Source organism: Babesia bovis, chromosome 2 (genome assembly GCF_000165395.2).
Source record: "Babesia bovis T2Bo chromosome 2, whole genome shotgun sequence".
Taxonomy (NCBI): domain Eukaryota; phylum Apicomplexa; class Aconoidasida; order Piroplasmida; family Babesiidae; genus Babesia; species Babesia bovis.
In genome coordinates, this window is record NC_010574.1 from 332887 (window position 1) to 349562 (window position 16676).

The following is a 16676-nucleotide window of genomic DNA, read 5'->3' on the forward strand; positions in this document are numbered from 1 at the left end:
TACAGCCGCACATTGATATTGTCTAGGCAAAGTGTGCGCGTGATTGTGTCGGCCAAGATTCTAGACACCCTTGATATATTAGACCATTGCAACAAAATATATGATGAATATATACATAAAATACACGTTACATATAGTTTAGTGGCTTAAATATCGATATGTCCCCATCATTGTTTTTTATCATTGCTATTGAATCCCTACCGAAGAAAATAAGGGTTGCTTATCCATCTATATGAGTTACTCGGCATGCGCGAATACCAGATGCAGCTATTTTGAAATCTAGCGGGATTGAAGGTGGTCCATTGCAATTAAATAAAATACGTAAAAACCGTCTAGTGGAGGATGAACTTCCTGTTTATATTTTCCATATCCACTCACGTATCACTTACTAATCGCCTCTATTAGTATTCTGCAGTTAATAGCCTGCGACCAAAGATCGCCGAGTGCGGGTGTCACCTGTACTCATTGTTCACTCAAGCTATAAACTAACCAATGTATGTGTCATTCCGGTTCCCGCAGAAGCATCTAGATTCCCAGCAATCGCCTACGGGCTATATAGCATGGATCACTGTAAACGTTACCTCATTTATAAGAAGTATCAAAGCATTCTTCTGGTGGGCTAGACGCTTCAGAATAGATGCAACATTGAGCAGTGTGTTCATACTGGCGTTATCGGCACTGAAAACATTTTTTCTCAATAACATATATAACTACTCTTTATCTTCCATGCAATCTCCGAATAAACATGCGATTGAATCAATTACAATAAGCCGAATCTGAAAATGTTGTAATCCGAAGATTAGATTCACTAATAGCTAAGACACATACGTGATAAGATGCGCCGACATCAGCGTGTAGGTTCCTTAATTCTTCAAGGAAAAGCTACAAAACGATTATATCAGTCAAATCATGTTTTACCGTGGGTTCAGACGGTCTATAAATACGAAGATGCTTCGCTATTTCTCTAGGACCCAATGGAGCTCCTTTGAAACGGCTATTCTTAGACTTTCGTTTGTGTTCTATATGTTTTGGGTGATTTTTTACACTGTTTCTATACCTATTATGTCACAAAAACGTTGCATTGGGAACGCCCTACTTGTTTGGAAGTAAAGCATGACATCATTGGAATCTGCCTCTTGCATTCTTACAAGTTCCTATCACAGAATGAATGCAACCTATGATAAGAGATATGAAATGGACGTCACTATCATTCAATGTAAAATAATAGTTATCACACCGTTATTCATTCGGTATAAAAAGCGAAATGCTGGCTTTTAACATCCATAATAAAATATATAATTCCATCTTATTTGTTTTTCAATGAGAAATGGCAATCAATATAAGGAAGCCAATGTTGTGAATGATTACTAACAAGAACTGGGACGACGGCCAAAGAACAACCAATATCAAATCATTGCTTACCTCAGCCACTAAGGTCAGTGCGACCTGCGTTTTTCCAGACCCGGATTCGCCATATATCTCTGTAAGCATACCAAGCAATAAACAGTCGCCTAAGGCATCGTCTATCTCTGTAATACCAAGTGAAATAGATTCCGTAAATGAAGGTGTTGTATGTGGAGGCATAATTTTAACATTTTCAGTGTGTATATCAATTGAATCGGACGTTTCAGGAAATGTTGTTGTTTATTAGAGGTAAAATAGGGCGAATAACATAGCGGGCATGGTCTAGTGGTTATGACGTCTGCTTTACACGCAGAAGATCCCGAGTTCGATCCTCGGTGCCCGTATTTAGAACGGTTGTCGTATGATATGTTGTTGAGATTGTTAATATGTTTCCAGTTACCTCATGTCTGTTAATTGCATTCGTGAATCCCCAAAAGGGGAAACCTGTTGACACTCCAGCTGGACGCGACGGAGTATGATAGTCTTGATTTTTTCATAAAAGTTTGCCATGGCAGCATTTTCCATACTCCAGTTTAAATATTCTGATACATATATATGTTGAAGATGTGTAACCAACGCAGCAATAACAAATGGACGTCAAACGGTAGTGATGTGTCGTTGACAGCAGAATCACAACAAGTCTGTTTATTTTGTATCATACAGTAGATGTTTCCATACCATTAGGGCAACTTCTAAAGGATTCTGCTCAGTGCAAAGTAAAGATTCCATGCACAACCTATATGTAATATGCGTTGATCCCATTTGCCTATGGATAATGTAGATAAATGATTTCTCCACTTACCAGTTGTTGCGTATAAGCTCAAAAACGTTAATAACGTTCATATAGTCTTTGCGGATAACAAACGCACTCATGAGGATATGAGCCAAGTCGGTATCTGGAGGTTTCGGCAGCCAGTCCTTCGTACCGCCCACCAACTATCGTAAAATGAGGTCGACAATTATAGTAAACATGAATATAGAATTATCAAATAAATGGAATGAAGTATCCATAAGATATTATGTATAGCATTATGAGATAACGAAAGCACAGCAACCATCAGAGTATATTCCTCACCTTCAATGACTCGTCGAGTTCACCGCAACGCAACGCAAAAACGAAAAACTTATTGACTCCTTCCGGAGTTAGCTGACGACCAAAATTATAAAAATGGTTAGTTGCTATGACACCCAAACTGTATGACTCTCGGTTTTTGCAGCTGCATATATTAAGGACATGTTAGCCGTAGAAACAATAATGCTATAGGCAGGACAAAGTTGCCCTATATATACACTGTCATTCACACTGTTATGTTTCAATTATCAACCATATTGTCATTTTAAAATACTCAAATAGAGCTGGAAAGTTAAATAATGAAGACTTATTATTTTCATTAGACACTTACAGCTGCCATATAGAATATAGGTGCTTGATATGCACACGTAAAAGCAAGTTCCGGCGTCCTAGATCCTCTACCTTATCAACATATTGCGATAGCATCCCGATATTACTTAACCTGAAGCTCCATGTGATTCCATAGGCTTGTATTACCTCGAGAGCGATCTAAAGAACGCCATTTAATTTTATCATACATTATTTGAAGTTCATAGTAGATAATTTTCATCCGATACTGAAGAATTCATCATAACACCGCACAACGTCATACTTCGCGAGGTCGTACACACTATCTAAAGTTCAGCGGTTTTGTTTAATATATAATAATATGTTGTTCACTATGTTTGTGAATGCGAATGTGTGTCATTTTGACGTTGAATTGGTGAGTAGTATATATTGTAAACAGGATCAACCCTTAGCATGATACAGAACGTTGGTCTTCGCGAATCTTTTCATTCCTTGAAGAGGCATCCTAAGACTCCAGCATAACCACCAAATATAGGACGCAGAACTTCCACGGATTCTTCACCATATATGGAGAACATGTACGCAAATGCCGACACTAGTGCAACCATAGTCATCGAATAATTCATCGTGTATGATCCAGTGAAAATGATGCGCCTCAGACCATATTGCTTTGCAACCAAAAAAGCTACTTGGCCAATGCTATGGGCAACCATATCACTAATGCTTCTTATGGAATCTTCTTGTCTAATACCATTTTGTCATACGATGCTAAGACTCACCTAGCATGACCATCCCAAAAACCAAAACTGCAAGTAATTGGGGAACGTCACTTTGTTTCTTACCTAGCCTTAAGTCCGCAAGTGGGTAAAGCGGTTGTATTCATTTCCGGGAAGAATGTATCTAGACAGTTGGTACCTGATCATGTTTTCCCTTAAATATATTACCAACCTTTCGCATATGAGGATGTGAAACGTTCAAAACCATGAAAACCAAGGAGCAGCGCCATTAATCCGTGCATAGTGCCTCCACCGATACTCGTTCCAGTAACCCGTTCGTACATTCCCTTTGCAGTAACCTGAAAATAATGTAACATTCGCAAATACTCAAATAATTAATATTTGAAACTGTATGGAATATAATGTCTAGCCCATACCTTAAGGAAAGATATACCGCTTCCGATATTTACTATTAAGTAAGGATACTCTGGATCCTGTATAATATTGACTCCAGATACCTAGTAAGTTACCACAGATAAAAACTCGGTCTGCCCTGTTTTTAAATTGTATCGAATAAAACCAGAGTTTAAGAAATGTAAAATATCAGTACCATATACAACAGATGGCATTTCTTCAACAGCATGAAACTTAGAGTCACTTAATAATTCCTTGAAGACATTAAAATATTTAAGAGCTCCTCCTCCAGTGGCATGAACCTGAGTACCCCGATTGATAATTTGCTTATCTGTTCCAGCCATTATGTATATATATAATTAGCTTACCAATCAAGGATTGAATTACCTCACGTAATGAATCCACCGGAACGCGGTGCAATCCAATCGCAGTAGAGGCGTTGAAACGAATGAGATTGGGGACCAGTATTTTTAAATTTCGGTCTATGTTACAATGGCATAATATGTCTATTCTATAATGAACTTCCAACAGGTTAAAAACATCGTACATGTATTGGTGTATCCAATACAGGTTGTGCGCAATGGAAGTATAATCTGCCTCCTGGAAATAAGCTATTTTAATCAGCGTTCCACCGAGGTCAAAAGCAATTCTATCCAACGAACTAGAGCTGCTGATGGAGCCATGTACTCCTTTCGAAAAAGTAGAATCATTTCGTATGGAAAACGCATTTTCATGCAACACCTTTTCTGCATCACCTACTGAAACGCCTATTTGATGTGAAATGGTAGCTTTCAGATCACAAGAGGTGATTGTTAATTCTTCGATTAGACGCAATACCTCGCCTGTGAAAATAACATCTCGTGGTGATTTAACGTCATGTTTCATGAAAGGTGATACAGCTGTTGTAGAAGACGGTGTTAAATGTAATCGTCCTATTATGTTTTCCGAAAAGATGTCAAGCGAATGTGCAACGTTCAGGGAGCTTTCCGTTAATTGCCGTATATCATCCTTCACCGTTGCGGATTCTAATAGTGATTTTAAAATATGTTGTTGACGCTTGATGTCATGACAAATTTTTGTTTGCATCTTATAGATTTGTAATACATCTATGCATTGAAATGTGTTATCCGTCGTCTTCAACTTTACCAACTGCCTGGTCACTGTCTACACACCAAGGTCCCAACTAACTATACGAATTCATGGGTATTTGATTTGTTATTTAATACCGTAATGGCATATTCTCTGCGTTCAATGGAGAATAGTTAATGTTAATCTGTGATTTCGGCCGTAGTATACTTCTTTACGGTTTGCCTTGTCTAAAATTCCGATGGCTAAACGATCTATTTATGTGTCATATAATTCAACATAAAATATACACACATGGGACACCAAGAAGGTCGTTAGCAATATACTACATTCATTTATAATGTTTAAAGCTCAATTCAGTTGGTCGCTAACGATTTTCAGAATCCACGAACTTTGACTCACATATTTTATGACCTGATAATTTTTGTATGGGTAAGAAACGTTTCGTCACTTGTTAAGTCACATGCTGTTAATACGGTGGTACAATGTGACTTGGGTTCTTAAAACAGCTATTTCAAGGGTTTATTCAGGTCCACATGCTTTGAAGTGTATATGTTATCTTTTTTCGTGTATAAGACAGCTTTGCCCTTTCCAACATTGTTAACATCCTCGTATAACACTAATACGCGATCAGAAGCACTATTGTCTTTGGGGATTGTTTTACCACCCAAGGTAACATCTCCCAGAATATACCACCAGTCACCAAAAATGATGTGATAATTCGAACCATCAACTTCCGCCATGTGGTAGAAAATACCTTGAGGTGGATCTTGGTCTGTCTGGAAAGATACTTCTACCCGATTGGGTAGTGTAATGCGATTAATATTGAACAGATCCACGTTGGCTTTTACATGGATATGATGTTCCGAAAAGAGTTCCGCTAATCCATTACTTCCAATATAAACAGTTTTCCAGTTGCTATTATGTATATAGTATATGTTGTCCACAAATTTATCCGAAACCAAGGCACGAAGCGTCACTTTTGCAATTTGGAGACCAGGGAGTTCAATCAGCCGCAAACTAAATGAATCTCCCGGGTCGACGAAAATTTTTGGTATTCCGGCAATGTTAATAGTTATTTGGTGCACACCCAGCGCAACCCTTACGTCATGTACGATCTTTCCGGTAGAGTCAACAAAGCTTGTTTGGAAGACATTATCTATATCCTTGTGGAACAACTCATATAGATCTACCACAATATCGGTATTTCGTGAACTATTGTGCGGTATGAGGTATATAGAACTGTCGAATTTTTTGTACTCGCCGGGGTTTGAGTCAGATTGCATATATTTTCCAACTATAATAGCTCCCGATAAAAAGTCGAACACATTTAATACGCGGGGAGATGTAAGAGGCTTCTTGGTATAATATGCCGCTAAAAATCTATGCTGTGATAGCGGGGTGACGGGGATTACGTTGCTGCCTACAGCTATATTTGCGATAAGATGATGTGATAATTTGGTTGACAAATAGACCGCTAGCCCAAATTGATGATCATCCTTTATGTTCACATCAACCAAAAATGGTACAGTGTGATTGTTTAAATTGATATTTATCCGTTCCAGTCCTCTATTAACACGGAGTCCGGGAAACGGTATGAAGACTAATGAAAGAGCTATTAAAATGGATAAGAAGGTTACACCATTCAGTATCCAAAAAGTCTTTAACTTGGAAACTAGAAGAGGTTGTATCGGAGGTTGCATTGGCCTATTATCTCTGTCTTCTCTAGATGACATCCTGCTTGGTCAGAGAATTGATAATGTGAAGATTAAACCCGTTATCATACATCTGCATTATTCGATTAAATGATGCATAAAACACACTGATTTATTAAAAGAAGCATTCTTCCCTGTAAATGGGTAACGTAAGAAATCACATGTGAATGGCACAAGAGAAACAATTTTTTCCGTCGTGTTAAGTGCGTAATTTTTACGAATGAAATCGCTCTTTAACCTTATAAATATTACGTTACCTCTTCGTCGGCGAATGTATATGTAAAATCAGTATTTGTGTATAATTAAGGTGTGTATTTGACATGCTTATCGTGAAAATAATAATTGACAAAGAGGGAAGTATAGAAATAGTCCCTCAGTTACGTGTATATGTTTCTAGTAAGCAACAGCACTTACTACTTTAAACAGCCATAGCATCCTACAACCCTCACTGGTAATAGGTCTTAGACTCATCGTACTCCTACCTTCCACTATGATGCCCATAATAAGAACACGGCGTCGTAGCCTAACATAGCCACGTTTTACTTTGAAGTATATGGCGCTTTACAGCATTGAAGGTTGTGGACAAAATAAACATCGTGGCGGCCGCAGTACAGAAGTAATGTCTCCCAATAAATTTGATCACCCTGTAAATTGATCAAATACTGTTATATTTCATTGATGTTTGTATAATATCTTCTGTGAATTCTTCTGTCAACTAAAATAATCATGAATTGTACACATAAAATTCCTGACTTTTCCAGTGAACAAGTCAATCTCCTTTTTACCTTGGTTTCGTGCCGAATCTCAACCACGCTTCTGAAAACTATAGCAATATGTGTGTACTATAAAATGCTTCATTTTGCAGTTACCAGTATCGTTATGTAACTGAAATCGCGGTAGAAGCACTACCCGGTTCGTCTTTGAGAGCCTTCTTAGCGTTTTTGTGGAATAAGCCACTTATGAAACCTTTAACAAGCGTAGGATTGGTTGTATACATAATAAATCCTATTAGAATCAATCCGACTATAACGATACCAATAGTAACGTAGTTCGTTGTTGATGTCTCACCACAGATGAAACTGTTTATGATAACACCTACGATAGTCAAAATACCAAATGCTAAAAGTACGCATCCAATAATCATTAATATGTCATTTATGTCATTTTCTCTCTCCTCTAAGTAGGCAAATTGCGAAGGCATAAAAATACCCTTTATTGAATCCCAGGAACGGCGTATATGGACATTATTCTGTGCGCCTAGTATAAGGAAAAGTAATACTGGAATCCCTATTAAGAACAAAATGCCAATTGCGATCCATCCTACATATTTCGGAGTACTCTCTGCAAAGCCACCCTCTTCTCTACTCGCACATAGGATTGTCAACGCAACCATTAACATAATAAATACAATCCCTAACCCTATGGTGGCATATATTACTCTCCCTCTGGAAGCGGTTGTTTCAACCAGCTTAGCTGTTGGTTCATTATAAGAAGTTTCCTCCATTGTCGCCGCCAGCTAACAGAATATACATTACAGTTATTCTAGAACCGTTTAATGAACCCTTGATTTCAAGGGCTCGATATAAACAATAAATCATATATTCACTCAACGGGTACTAGAACAAGGTAAACCGCTGTGAGTCCGATTTATATTCCAATTCATTCTCATGAGTGTAATCATACCATATTGTCTTTTCTTTTGTTTAGAATTTCCTATGGGCAGAACGAGATGTGATTTTACATGACTTTGGGAGGAACACACCACATGGCGATTGATGAGGAGGAGATTTTAAGTGCCATTCAGAAGCCGAAGCACGGTATTTTGATATGAAATCAAATTGCTTTATCTAATTTCATTCATATGTCACGGCAAATTACTTAATTTAGATACGGTATATCAATTGTGCGTTGATATACTTTTAGGTCATCAATCACTCAAGATATGTTAGATGAGTCGGCCTATGCTTCAGTGTGAATTGATAAGCTATCATTCGTATGTTAGTCTTTTGGATGTTTGAGATTCAACAGTCCATTAGGGCATGATTTAAGGCAATAGGCCTTGGCATATGAATTCCACAGTTCACGATCATACACTGCTTGCCTTATACATCTGCATTTACAATAATGTTGTGGAATTGTAGTAGCTCGGAGTATGCGTATCAACAAATGGAAATATTCATATACCTCAATTTAAATATTCATTGTGAGAAAACATGGTATGGGCAAGCTCGATATGGCAAACGGTGTCATATTGGCAGTGAGTGTACCATATATGACACCTATAGTGCTCTATGGCGTAATGTACTAATTTATGGACACCCAATGACAATGTACTCTGGATACACCACAGGTATCATTGCCTAGTGGTCTGTAGCCATAAGGTATGGTGATAGTTACTAGCAATATGTTGGTCACTTGGTCTTTCATGGTCACTATATGACCTAATGTAGTCACTATACTCTATATAACGTCACTGCCATCCTATGGAATCCACTGGGTAAATTTGAATGTGTGGTACCACGGAAGCGTGCCCAGTAGCTGCTCAGTGGACCAACTCCAGCCTTCCATATATATCCCAGTTACTCTATATTAGCACTGCTCACTGGAACATATATACTCAAATGTCTACGGTTTAAATGGGTAATTCGGGCATGAAGAGGATGACTATTTTAAGATCACTGCCCGCAAATCACCGCTTTTGCTCGATTATATATTGTATGTGCTATCAGTGTAGACAATTTAGCACTGTGACTGCATTCTACACTATGTCACCCTCTAGAGTACGTAAAGCTTTACCCAGTACACGTGACTACCCATACTGGCCCTGGCATCTTCCTATGAATGATCCTGCGCAACACTGTTTGGACCTTACACCACCAGGATTGCTGTGCCTGCTAGGTCATCGTGAGTCTTGTAGTTATATCTACTACTAGAGGTTATGTGCACTACAATTGACTATTATTACACCCATTAGTCTAATGGTTACATCATGTGTTCTAAACGGCACAATATGTAATGCAAAGGTGCCCATGTTCACCATGGCAACCTGGGTCTCATGTACTACATGATACATGATTGCCATCAGATGGTACTCCACAGCGACTCTATTGCTATACTACAGCAATCTATGATATTAATTAATCACTGTACTATCCAGTACTACTACATTACTACCCAGTACCCCAACCCTTGGCTCCAGTTGATACCGCCTTTCTTAGTGTGCTATCACCATTGGCCGGCAAACCTAACATCCAATTCAAGACGTGTTTGGATGTATTTGCATCCACCTTTGACCCATCAGCATTTACCACCACCTTATCGTTTTTCTCCTTTTTAACCTCCACTTCATCACTAGTAGTACCTTCCACTACCACTACTTCCTCAGTATCATTGTCTCCAGTCACCTTCTCTGCCATGGCCCATGTAGTACCGTGGTAGTGGCCAGTCACTGGGCTCAGTGAGTCCAGTTTAGTATGGGTCCAGTCCACTGGGACGAAGGCTGCCAAGAGGAGGTACCCTATGGTAGTGACTAACATTTTGTAGAGCACTTGAATTGACTGCGTTTAGCTGATGATTTACTGATGTTGCTGTTGAGCTTTTGACTAGCTAATTGACTGAGTGATGTTGCTCTAGACCACTTGACTGGCTAATTGACCGCGGTTGCCTGGTTAATGTGACTATTGGCAAGCCCTAATAGTACAATGGTGGATTTTGCTTATTACGTTAGATAGAGTGGTGGTAAAGTGGTGGGGTAGCAGCCAAGAAGCACCCCTTCTGTAGTGTGGTAACGGAGCTGATGTGCTGTCTAGAGTGGTGCCTGATACGTAATTCATCATTGGTACCAAACGGTACATATGTTACTGTCCAATATAACGTATTATAGTAATCGTATCACCATTAGAATGCTCTCTTCTATTGGTATTGTGCTGTAATAATAGCCTTCCAATGATCCAATACAGTAATAACCAGCCTTCTATTGATAATATACGATATTTAAAAATCACCTATATATATATATATATATATATCATTTTGTTAGATTTGTTATCCTGCTGCAGCACTACAGTAGAGTTATTCTGTATTCTACATTATATATGCTAGCCATTTGATGACTGTATAGCGCCCAAGGCGCCCTTATAGCACTAGGGTGGGACGTACCTTTGTCTAGATTTTCCTGCTTGTGGCTTCCATTGTTCAAATCTGTGCATACCATGAGTCACTATTGGTCACTGTGGCGCCCAGGGGGTGCCCCTAGTGTATATATACAGTGCCTTAGGGGTGCCATATAGAGTACTGGGACGTACCTTTGAAGTGGTTTTGTTTGTCTGTGCCACCGGTACCTGACTGTATCCAACCCATAGGTACTGGGCAGTGTTTGGGTGGTTTGCCGAAGTGTCCAAGTGTCCCCGCTGGACAGTTAATGTGATCTTCAATTTCAGGATAATGTTTACTTGCTCCTACAGTCCTTCCACAGCACATCCCATATAAAGCATCACACAAGAAGCACATTAAGGGGGATATCTGAGTTCCAGCCGTACCACCACCGGCAGCACTAGATATACCACATTTCTGCGTGTGTTCATTCCCATTTCCTGTGCCTGCTACACCATTACTCCATATGACACGGTTGCGCGCCACCTAATACACATAGAGTCCCCTTTATCAACATACGGCGCGCATGTTTTATATATAACTTTTATAGAAGTAGATCTTACCTGGTATCTCACACTTCCACAGATTTTTCGCGCTATATCCACTACCCATGTAAACTCCACTACCATATCTACAACTTTTCCAGCCCAAAACCTTATCATCCACCACCCCCGCTCCACATTGCTTCCTCAGGAAATAGAGCTGGTAGAAGCAGTGGTAGACATATACCCTCAGTTGGTCCAGGCACTGGGTGGGACTAATGTCCATCTGGAAGCCAAAGAGCCCATTGGCGTACATCCCATGGAGGGGGCCTATAAAGTGTTAGGAAGTGGTACTCATGGATACTTACCAAACTTGGAGACTTCCAGGTGGTACCCGCCGTAGCAGACTTGGCCTTTCTCCAGGGGATTTCCGGTGGGAGCTGCCGGTGCACCGGGAGCTGCCTCTGCGGTTGTATCTTTATCATCAAGGGTACATCTCTTATTACGGTCTTTACTGTGATTGGGGCACTTGTTAGTACTCTGAGCAGCAGCAACTCCACTACCTACAACACAATTACTCCACATGACTACCCTAGGGCACTGTTGCGCCGAAGGCGCCCTTATAGAACTTTCAGCAAAACCCGTACTAAACTTTTACTTAGAAGGCCACTATAAACTATAGGTATCACTATTGTCTAACTGTATGAAAACACTCTGTAACCTTATCCACATCACCATCCCTAACAGCTACTACTTTTATACTAAACTTCCATGTAACTTTTGATGAACATATCCACATTATCCCTAGTTATCGCGCCGAAGGCGCCACTACTTTGCCACTATGTCTTTCCAAAATACTCTAGTATCCCCCTTCCCTTCTTCTTGCCCACCATCAGTACCTCCCATGGACTCAGACTACCCTTCCTGAACCATCCCCTGCAATGCGACCTCATATGTGTCCAGTCCAGTGGCCATATGGCTCCAAATGCTAGATAGAGTACCGCTACTAGCCACGCTAGCGTGAGAACAAAGATCCAGGGGAGCCTGGTGGTGTAGATGAGCTTATTTATTTCGTGGTGGAGGCCTCCACTGGTGCCGTCATGCTTGATGTGGTTGCCTTCTAAAACGCCATTCAGCGTGCTTAGGAACTCGTGACACTTCTTCTGTGTATTACCAACACCTACTACAATATTACACCATATAACACCCCTAACAGCTACTACTTTTTTACCAAAATTTTGCCAAAAGTACCACAAAACTTTTGTGAAACTCTGATTAAAAGTGCTACTACTCTTATACTAAACTTTCAGCAAAAGTGATACCAAACTTTTGTGAAACTTTTACCAGAACTACTACTACACTGCCTCTACACTATCCATACTACTATACTGGAACTTACCTACACCTCCTTGCTTGTGCAGCTCCGTTACGTTACCATACCCAAATCCATACTTGTACAACACCGGTAGTACCCCGGTACATGATACGACAGAGGCACACTGACAGACTCCGCCATTACTACCACCAGTGCACTTAGTACCATGTGTTCCTTGTCGGCATCCATTACCATCGCTACATCCACCTCCTCCCTGACCTGCTACACCATTAATCCATATGATAAGGTTGCGCGCCACCTGTTACACTGTCGCGCCGAAGGCGCCACTATCTCTATACGGCGCGCCCTTATAGCACTAGAACTCACCCGAACTGCAATTATCTCTGCACACTATATCCCTATAATCCTTTGCCAACCCCTTCAGCCCATCCTCGAACTTTTCAATCAAATAGACCAACCATGACAGGTAGGTCCCGGCCATCAAGGGACTCAACTGGCCATACTGCTGGCCACTCAGAGGAGAGAGGTATTGAGAGCATTGACCACTAGGGGCACCCGTATTGCACCCTGTTAGGCATTTGAGGGTTCCTTTTGTGCCTGTCTGGCAATCTCCACTGCTCCACCCAGTGAGTGCCTCGACCACTTTATCACCTTGACCCATATAGAGTACCACCTCCTTTTCTAAATCTCCTAGCTTCTTCTTCACTTCATTACTTCCATTCCCATTTCCCCCAATGTAGACTACATAGTAATAGAACCCAAAGAGGTCACCCAGTGTCCGTGGCACCGTGGGAGTAATACATGCCAGTAGTCTCAGTAGTACCACTAGGGTGCCACTTTGGCACTTTTCTGGGTCACAGTAGTACTCCAGGAGTAGTGACAGTGTCCTGCCAGTGCAGTGGATAGGGTAAGTGGCTTTGCCTGCTACACGATGAGTCCATGTGACTACCGTGACACTTACCAGTACCTCCTGTAAGTTGTTGTGTCTTATGGCTTCCAGTATTTAAATCTGTGCATACCATGAGTCACTATTGGTTACTGTGGCGCCCAGGGGGGTGCCCCTAGTATATATGCAGTGCCATAGAGTAGAGGTACTGGGACGTACCTTTGAAGTGGTTCTCACCACTAGTGCCTTCCTTGCTCCAGCCCATTGGGACAGGGCACAACTGAGGATACTGTAGGTGTGCCGGATGTTCTATCCCTTTAGAATCTACTGTCTTGTTCATATGAGCATCAATTTCAGGATACTTCTGCTTCTGGCTGTTGAGATCTACTCCTATGGTTTGATTGCAAACCATTGTTCCTATCGCATCACACAAAAAGCTCTGTAAGGGTGAAGCTTCCTTGGATCTAGCACCATCGAATATACCACAATTCTTGGTATGCTCCGTACCACCAGCAGTACCTGCTACATCATCAGTCATCATTACCCTTTGAGCACTCACCTTTTGTCTGACATATCCACAGTCTAGCACTCGTGGTACTTACACCCTTCCCATACCTACAACTCTGCCAGCCCAGCACAGCCTTCTTGTCTCCTGCCACTCCCACCGTGCATTGCTTCCTCAGGAAATAGAGCTGGTAGAAGCAGTGGTAGACATATATCCTCAGTTGGTCCAGGCACTGGGCGGCCGAAAGGTCCATCTGGAAGCCAAAGAGCCCATTGGCGTACATCCCATGGAGGGGGCCTACACATGGTGTTACGGAGTGGTACTGCTAGGGTACTTACCGAAATCCTTTACTGCCAGGTGGTACCCGCCGTAGCAGACCTCACCTTCCTTGAGTTCTCCGTTGGCGGAAGCTGCCGGGGGAGCTGCCGATGCCTGGGCAGCATCCTTTCCTAGTTTACACCTCTTAGCGCTAGGGTTTTTCTTGTGTTCAGGGCACTTGTTAGTACTCCCAGCACTTCCTCCAGCACTACTACCTACTACACCATTAGTCCACATGACTACCCCTAGGGCACTGTTGCGCCGAAGGCGCCCCTATAGAGCCCTGTCTATATCACTCACCTGTCGCAGGAGTGTCATTGCCACCGGTAGCTATGGTCCCCTGGATACCGATGAGTACCAGTGGGCAGTAGCCACAGGCGGCCATCAGGTAGTGGGTAATCTTGTCCTTGTGGAGATCCGTCTTTTTGCCATCACCTTCTCCGTGAAGCACTATCTTATTCTTATCATCGCTCCCATTGGTCACCAGATCCGTCTTATCTCCCATCCTCTGTACCAGCTCTCTGTACTTATCACAATAGGGCAATGCACTAAGCCAGTATAGGATTTCCCGGATGGTCCTGGGTTTCCTAGGGCTGGGAGTGACACTGGCAGAACTAGTAGTGGCCGGCTTCGCCGGCGTCACTTTATTAGCCCCGGCACTACCTGCCCTGAAGTACCCACTGGCCAGGATGTGGAGTACCAATAGGGGGTACTGCTCACATAATTGCTCTGTAGTACTCTTGCCAGCACCATAGGCCTTGTCATAGATACCGCTATAGTACTCAGCTACACTATCTGGGTCACATTGGTACTACAGAGGAGGTGGACTTACCCTTATTAGTACTGCCTCCCTGGAATTCTTTCCATGATACTCCTTTATCATTCTTGGTCAACAATTTTTGCACAAACTCTCCATTTCCTTTACCTACCACACCATAAGTCCACATGACTACCCTAGGCAGTACTTACCTGTACCACTCCCCTGATTCAACCTATCCAGGTCATAGCCCATGGCCGCCATGAATGAGCCGAGACCCTTAGTCTCACTACTCAGTGTATCCTTCTCCCACCTCTCGCTACCACCCGTTAGGAACCCCAACTGACTGAGTCCACTCCAGATGAGACATACTGACCCTAGGAAAATACGGGCCAGGAGGTGGACCTTTGTGGAGTCACTGGATATGGTGGGCCAGGAGTATTGTCCTTCAGGTGGAGTGCCACTCCTATCGGTACCATTCTTCTTGCAATAGGCCGATAGGTAGCATTTGTTGGCAGCACCACTAGCACTGGCACCGGTACCACACTGGCTACACTCATGACAGGTAGTACCACTACCACCGGTACAACACTGTGCTGCACCACCAGTACATTCACACTTCCTTCCTATACCTTTACTCTCCTTTGCTCCACCACCACCCTCTCCCTTCAGACAACACTCATCTCCTTTTTCCTGCCACCCAACCCACTTCTGTAGTCCCTGGGCCAACTGGTCTATCAGTGCCTTTATGACCTCGGTGCCACCAGCAGCACTGTAGATAGTGCTGTCACTATTGACCAGTCCCAGGTCAGTGAGCACTGGCAGTACTATGTCCTTTTCCTGGTCTAGGAGTATGCCGTCCCAGTTCCTGTCAGGGCTGGGACCAGGGTACTCCGGGTCCTTGGCGTCATACAGTAGGTCCTTCACTGCCTTGGCCAGGAAACAGATGCAGCTGAATTGGGGCGGCGAAGCCGCCTTGTTTGTTTTACCATCCTTACCAGTAACCCTCAGGACCCAGTCAATGGCCTCCTTGAGGTTGGTGGGAGCCTGGGTGAGGCTGTTGTAAGGGGTCCAAGGCTGTGCTGCTGCCATTGTGTCACCACCCCTTGTTGCGAGAGTGTCCAGTGAAGGTCAGTGGTAGTGACAGTGTAGGTATCGGGGTGGAATCCTAGGGAGGTGGAGCGCGCCGTAAGAGGTAGTGGCGCCTTCGACGCAAGAATCACCGTTACAGCGGCGCGCAGGGGGAGTAGGGGAAGTATGTTAAGTGGAGTAATAGTGGATTATGTATATATAGTGGTACTATAGTCATGTAGAGTATCTAGGGTAGTACTCACAGTAGTATTGTCGTGTTTTGTCAGTAACTTCAGGGTTCATTGATGAGTTGTAGCCGTGATTGAGTGGAATTGTAGAGGTTATATGTAGTACTATAGGGGTTATTATAGGGAACACCTAGGATGCTACTAGGGTAGTATTGTGATGTTATGAGGAGTGATGGATGGTATTGTGTGGAAGAGTGATTTGCGTTGTGAACTGCTAGTGGTAGTA

General features: G+C 42.3%; 8 protein-coding genes across 8 annotated transcripts; all 8 read right to left on the reverse strand.

Moving 5' to 3' along the window:
- Positions 1–130: 130 nt before the first annotated feature.
- BBOV_II001330 (Rad51 family protein) lies at positions 131–1604 on the reverse strand. The gene is made up of 9 exons (XM_001609610.2): positions 1423–1604; positions 1058–1154; positions 919–1019; positions 829–882; positions 715–776; positions 582–678; positions 491–544; positions 390–456; positions 131–351 (listed from the first exon to the last, which is right to left on the reverse strand). The coding sequence occupies exons 1-9, from the start codon at positions 1582–1584 to the stop codon at positions 221–223; spliced, it is 825 nt and encodes a 274-aa protein (XP_001609660.1). The 5' UTR covers positions 1585–1604; the 3' UTR covers positions 131–220.
- A 166-nt stretch (positions 1605–1770) lies between these two features.
- Positions 1771–3004, reverse strand: BBOV_II001335 (uncharacterized protein). Its single transcript, XM_051767093.1, has 7 exons — positions 2954–3004; positions 2808–2918; positions 2480–2621; positions 2207–2340; positions 2083–2170; positions 1982–2045; positions 1771–1946 (listed from the first exon to the last, which is right to left on the reverse strand). Exons 1-7 carry the CDS (start codon positions 2977–2979, stop codon positions 1801–1803), a joined length of 711 nt encoding a protein of 236 aa, XP_051623800.1. The 5' UTR covers positions 2980–3004; the 3' UTR covers positions 1771–1800.
- Positions 3005–3104: 100 nt separating this feature from the next.
- Positions 3105–5010, reverse strand: BBOV_II001350 (uncharacterized protein). The gene is made up of 7 exons (XM_001609611.2): positions 4263–5010; positions 4011–4225; positions 3918–3974; positions 3713–3839; positions 3607–3679; positions 3544–3570; positions 3105–3508 (listed from the first exon to the last, which is right to left on the reverse strand). The coding sequence occupies exons 1-7, from the start codon at positions 4978–4980 to the stop codon at positions 3250–3252; spliced, it is 1476 nt and encodes a 491-aa protein (XP_001609661.2). The 5' UTR covers positions 4981–5010; the 3' UTR covers positions 3105–3249.
- A 267-nt stretch (positions 5011–5277) lies between these two features.
- BBOV_II001360 (putative integral membrane protein) lies at positions 5278–7027 on the reverse strand. The gene is made up of 2 exons (XM_001609612.2): positions 6804–7027; positions 5278–6768 (listed from the first exon to the last, which is right to left on the reverse strand). Exon 2 carries the CDS (start codon positions 6714–6716, stop codon positions 5490–5492), a length of 1227 nt encoding a protein of 408 aa, XP_001609662.1. The 5' UTR covers positions 6717–6768; positions 6804–7027; the 3' UTR covers positions 5278–5489.
- A 415-nt stretch (positions 7028–7442) lies between these two features.
- Positions 7443–8409, reverse strand: BBOV_II001362 (putative integral membrane protein). The gene has a single exon (XM_051767082.1). It carries the CDS (start codon positions 8197–8199, stop codon positions 7573–7575), a length of 627 nt encoding a protein of 208 aa, XP_051623808.1. The 5' UTR covers positions 8200–8409; the 3' UTR covers positions 7443–7572.
- A 1431-nt stretch (positions 8410–9840) lies between these two features.
- Positions 9841–10426, reverse strand: BBOV_II001364 (putative integral membrane protein). The gene has a single exon (XM_051767831.1). It carries the CDS (start codon positions 10229–10231, stop codon positions 9866–9868), a length of 366 nt encoding a protein of 121 aa, XP_051623829.1. The 5' UTR covers positions 10232–10426; the 3' UTR covers positions 9841–9865.
- Positions 10427–10917: 491 nt separating this feature from the next.
- BBOV_II001366 (uncharacterized protein) lies at positions 10918–11964 on the reverse strand. The gene is made up of 3 exons (XM_051767157.1): positions 11698–11964; positions 11411–11659; positions 10918–11293 (listed from the first exon to the last, which is right to left on the reverse strand). The coding sequence occupies exons 1-3, from the start codon at positions 11912–11914 to the stop codon at positions 10968–10970; spliced, it is 792 nt and encodes a 263-aa protein (XP_051623817.1). The 5' UTR covers positions 11915–11964; the 3' UTR covers positions 10918–10967.
- Positions 11965–12133: 169 nt separating this feature from the next.
- On the reverse strand, positions 12134–16248 carry BBOV_II001370 (variant erythrocyte surface antigen-1 beta subunit). Its single transcript, XM_051767583.1, has 10 exons — positions 15344–16248; positions 15207–15299; positions 14675–15169; positions 14395–14589; positions 14111–14353; positions 13771–14070; positions 13627–13674; positions 13032–13586; positions 12729–12923; positions 12134–12509 (listed from the first exon to the last, which is right to left on the reverse strand). The coding sequence occupies exons 1-10, from the start codon at positions 16221–16223 to the stop codon at positions 12169–12171; spliced, it is 3345 nt and encodes a 1114-aa protein (XP_051623111.1). The 5' UTR covers positions 16224–16248; the 3' UTR covers positions 12134–12168.
- Between the last annotated feature and the right edge of the window lie 428 nt (positions 16249–16676).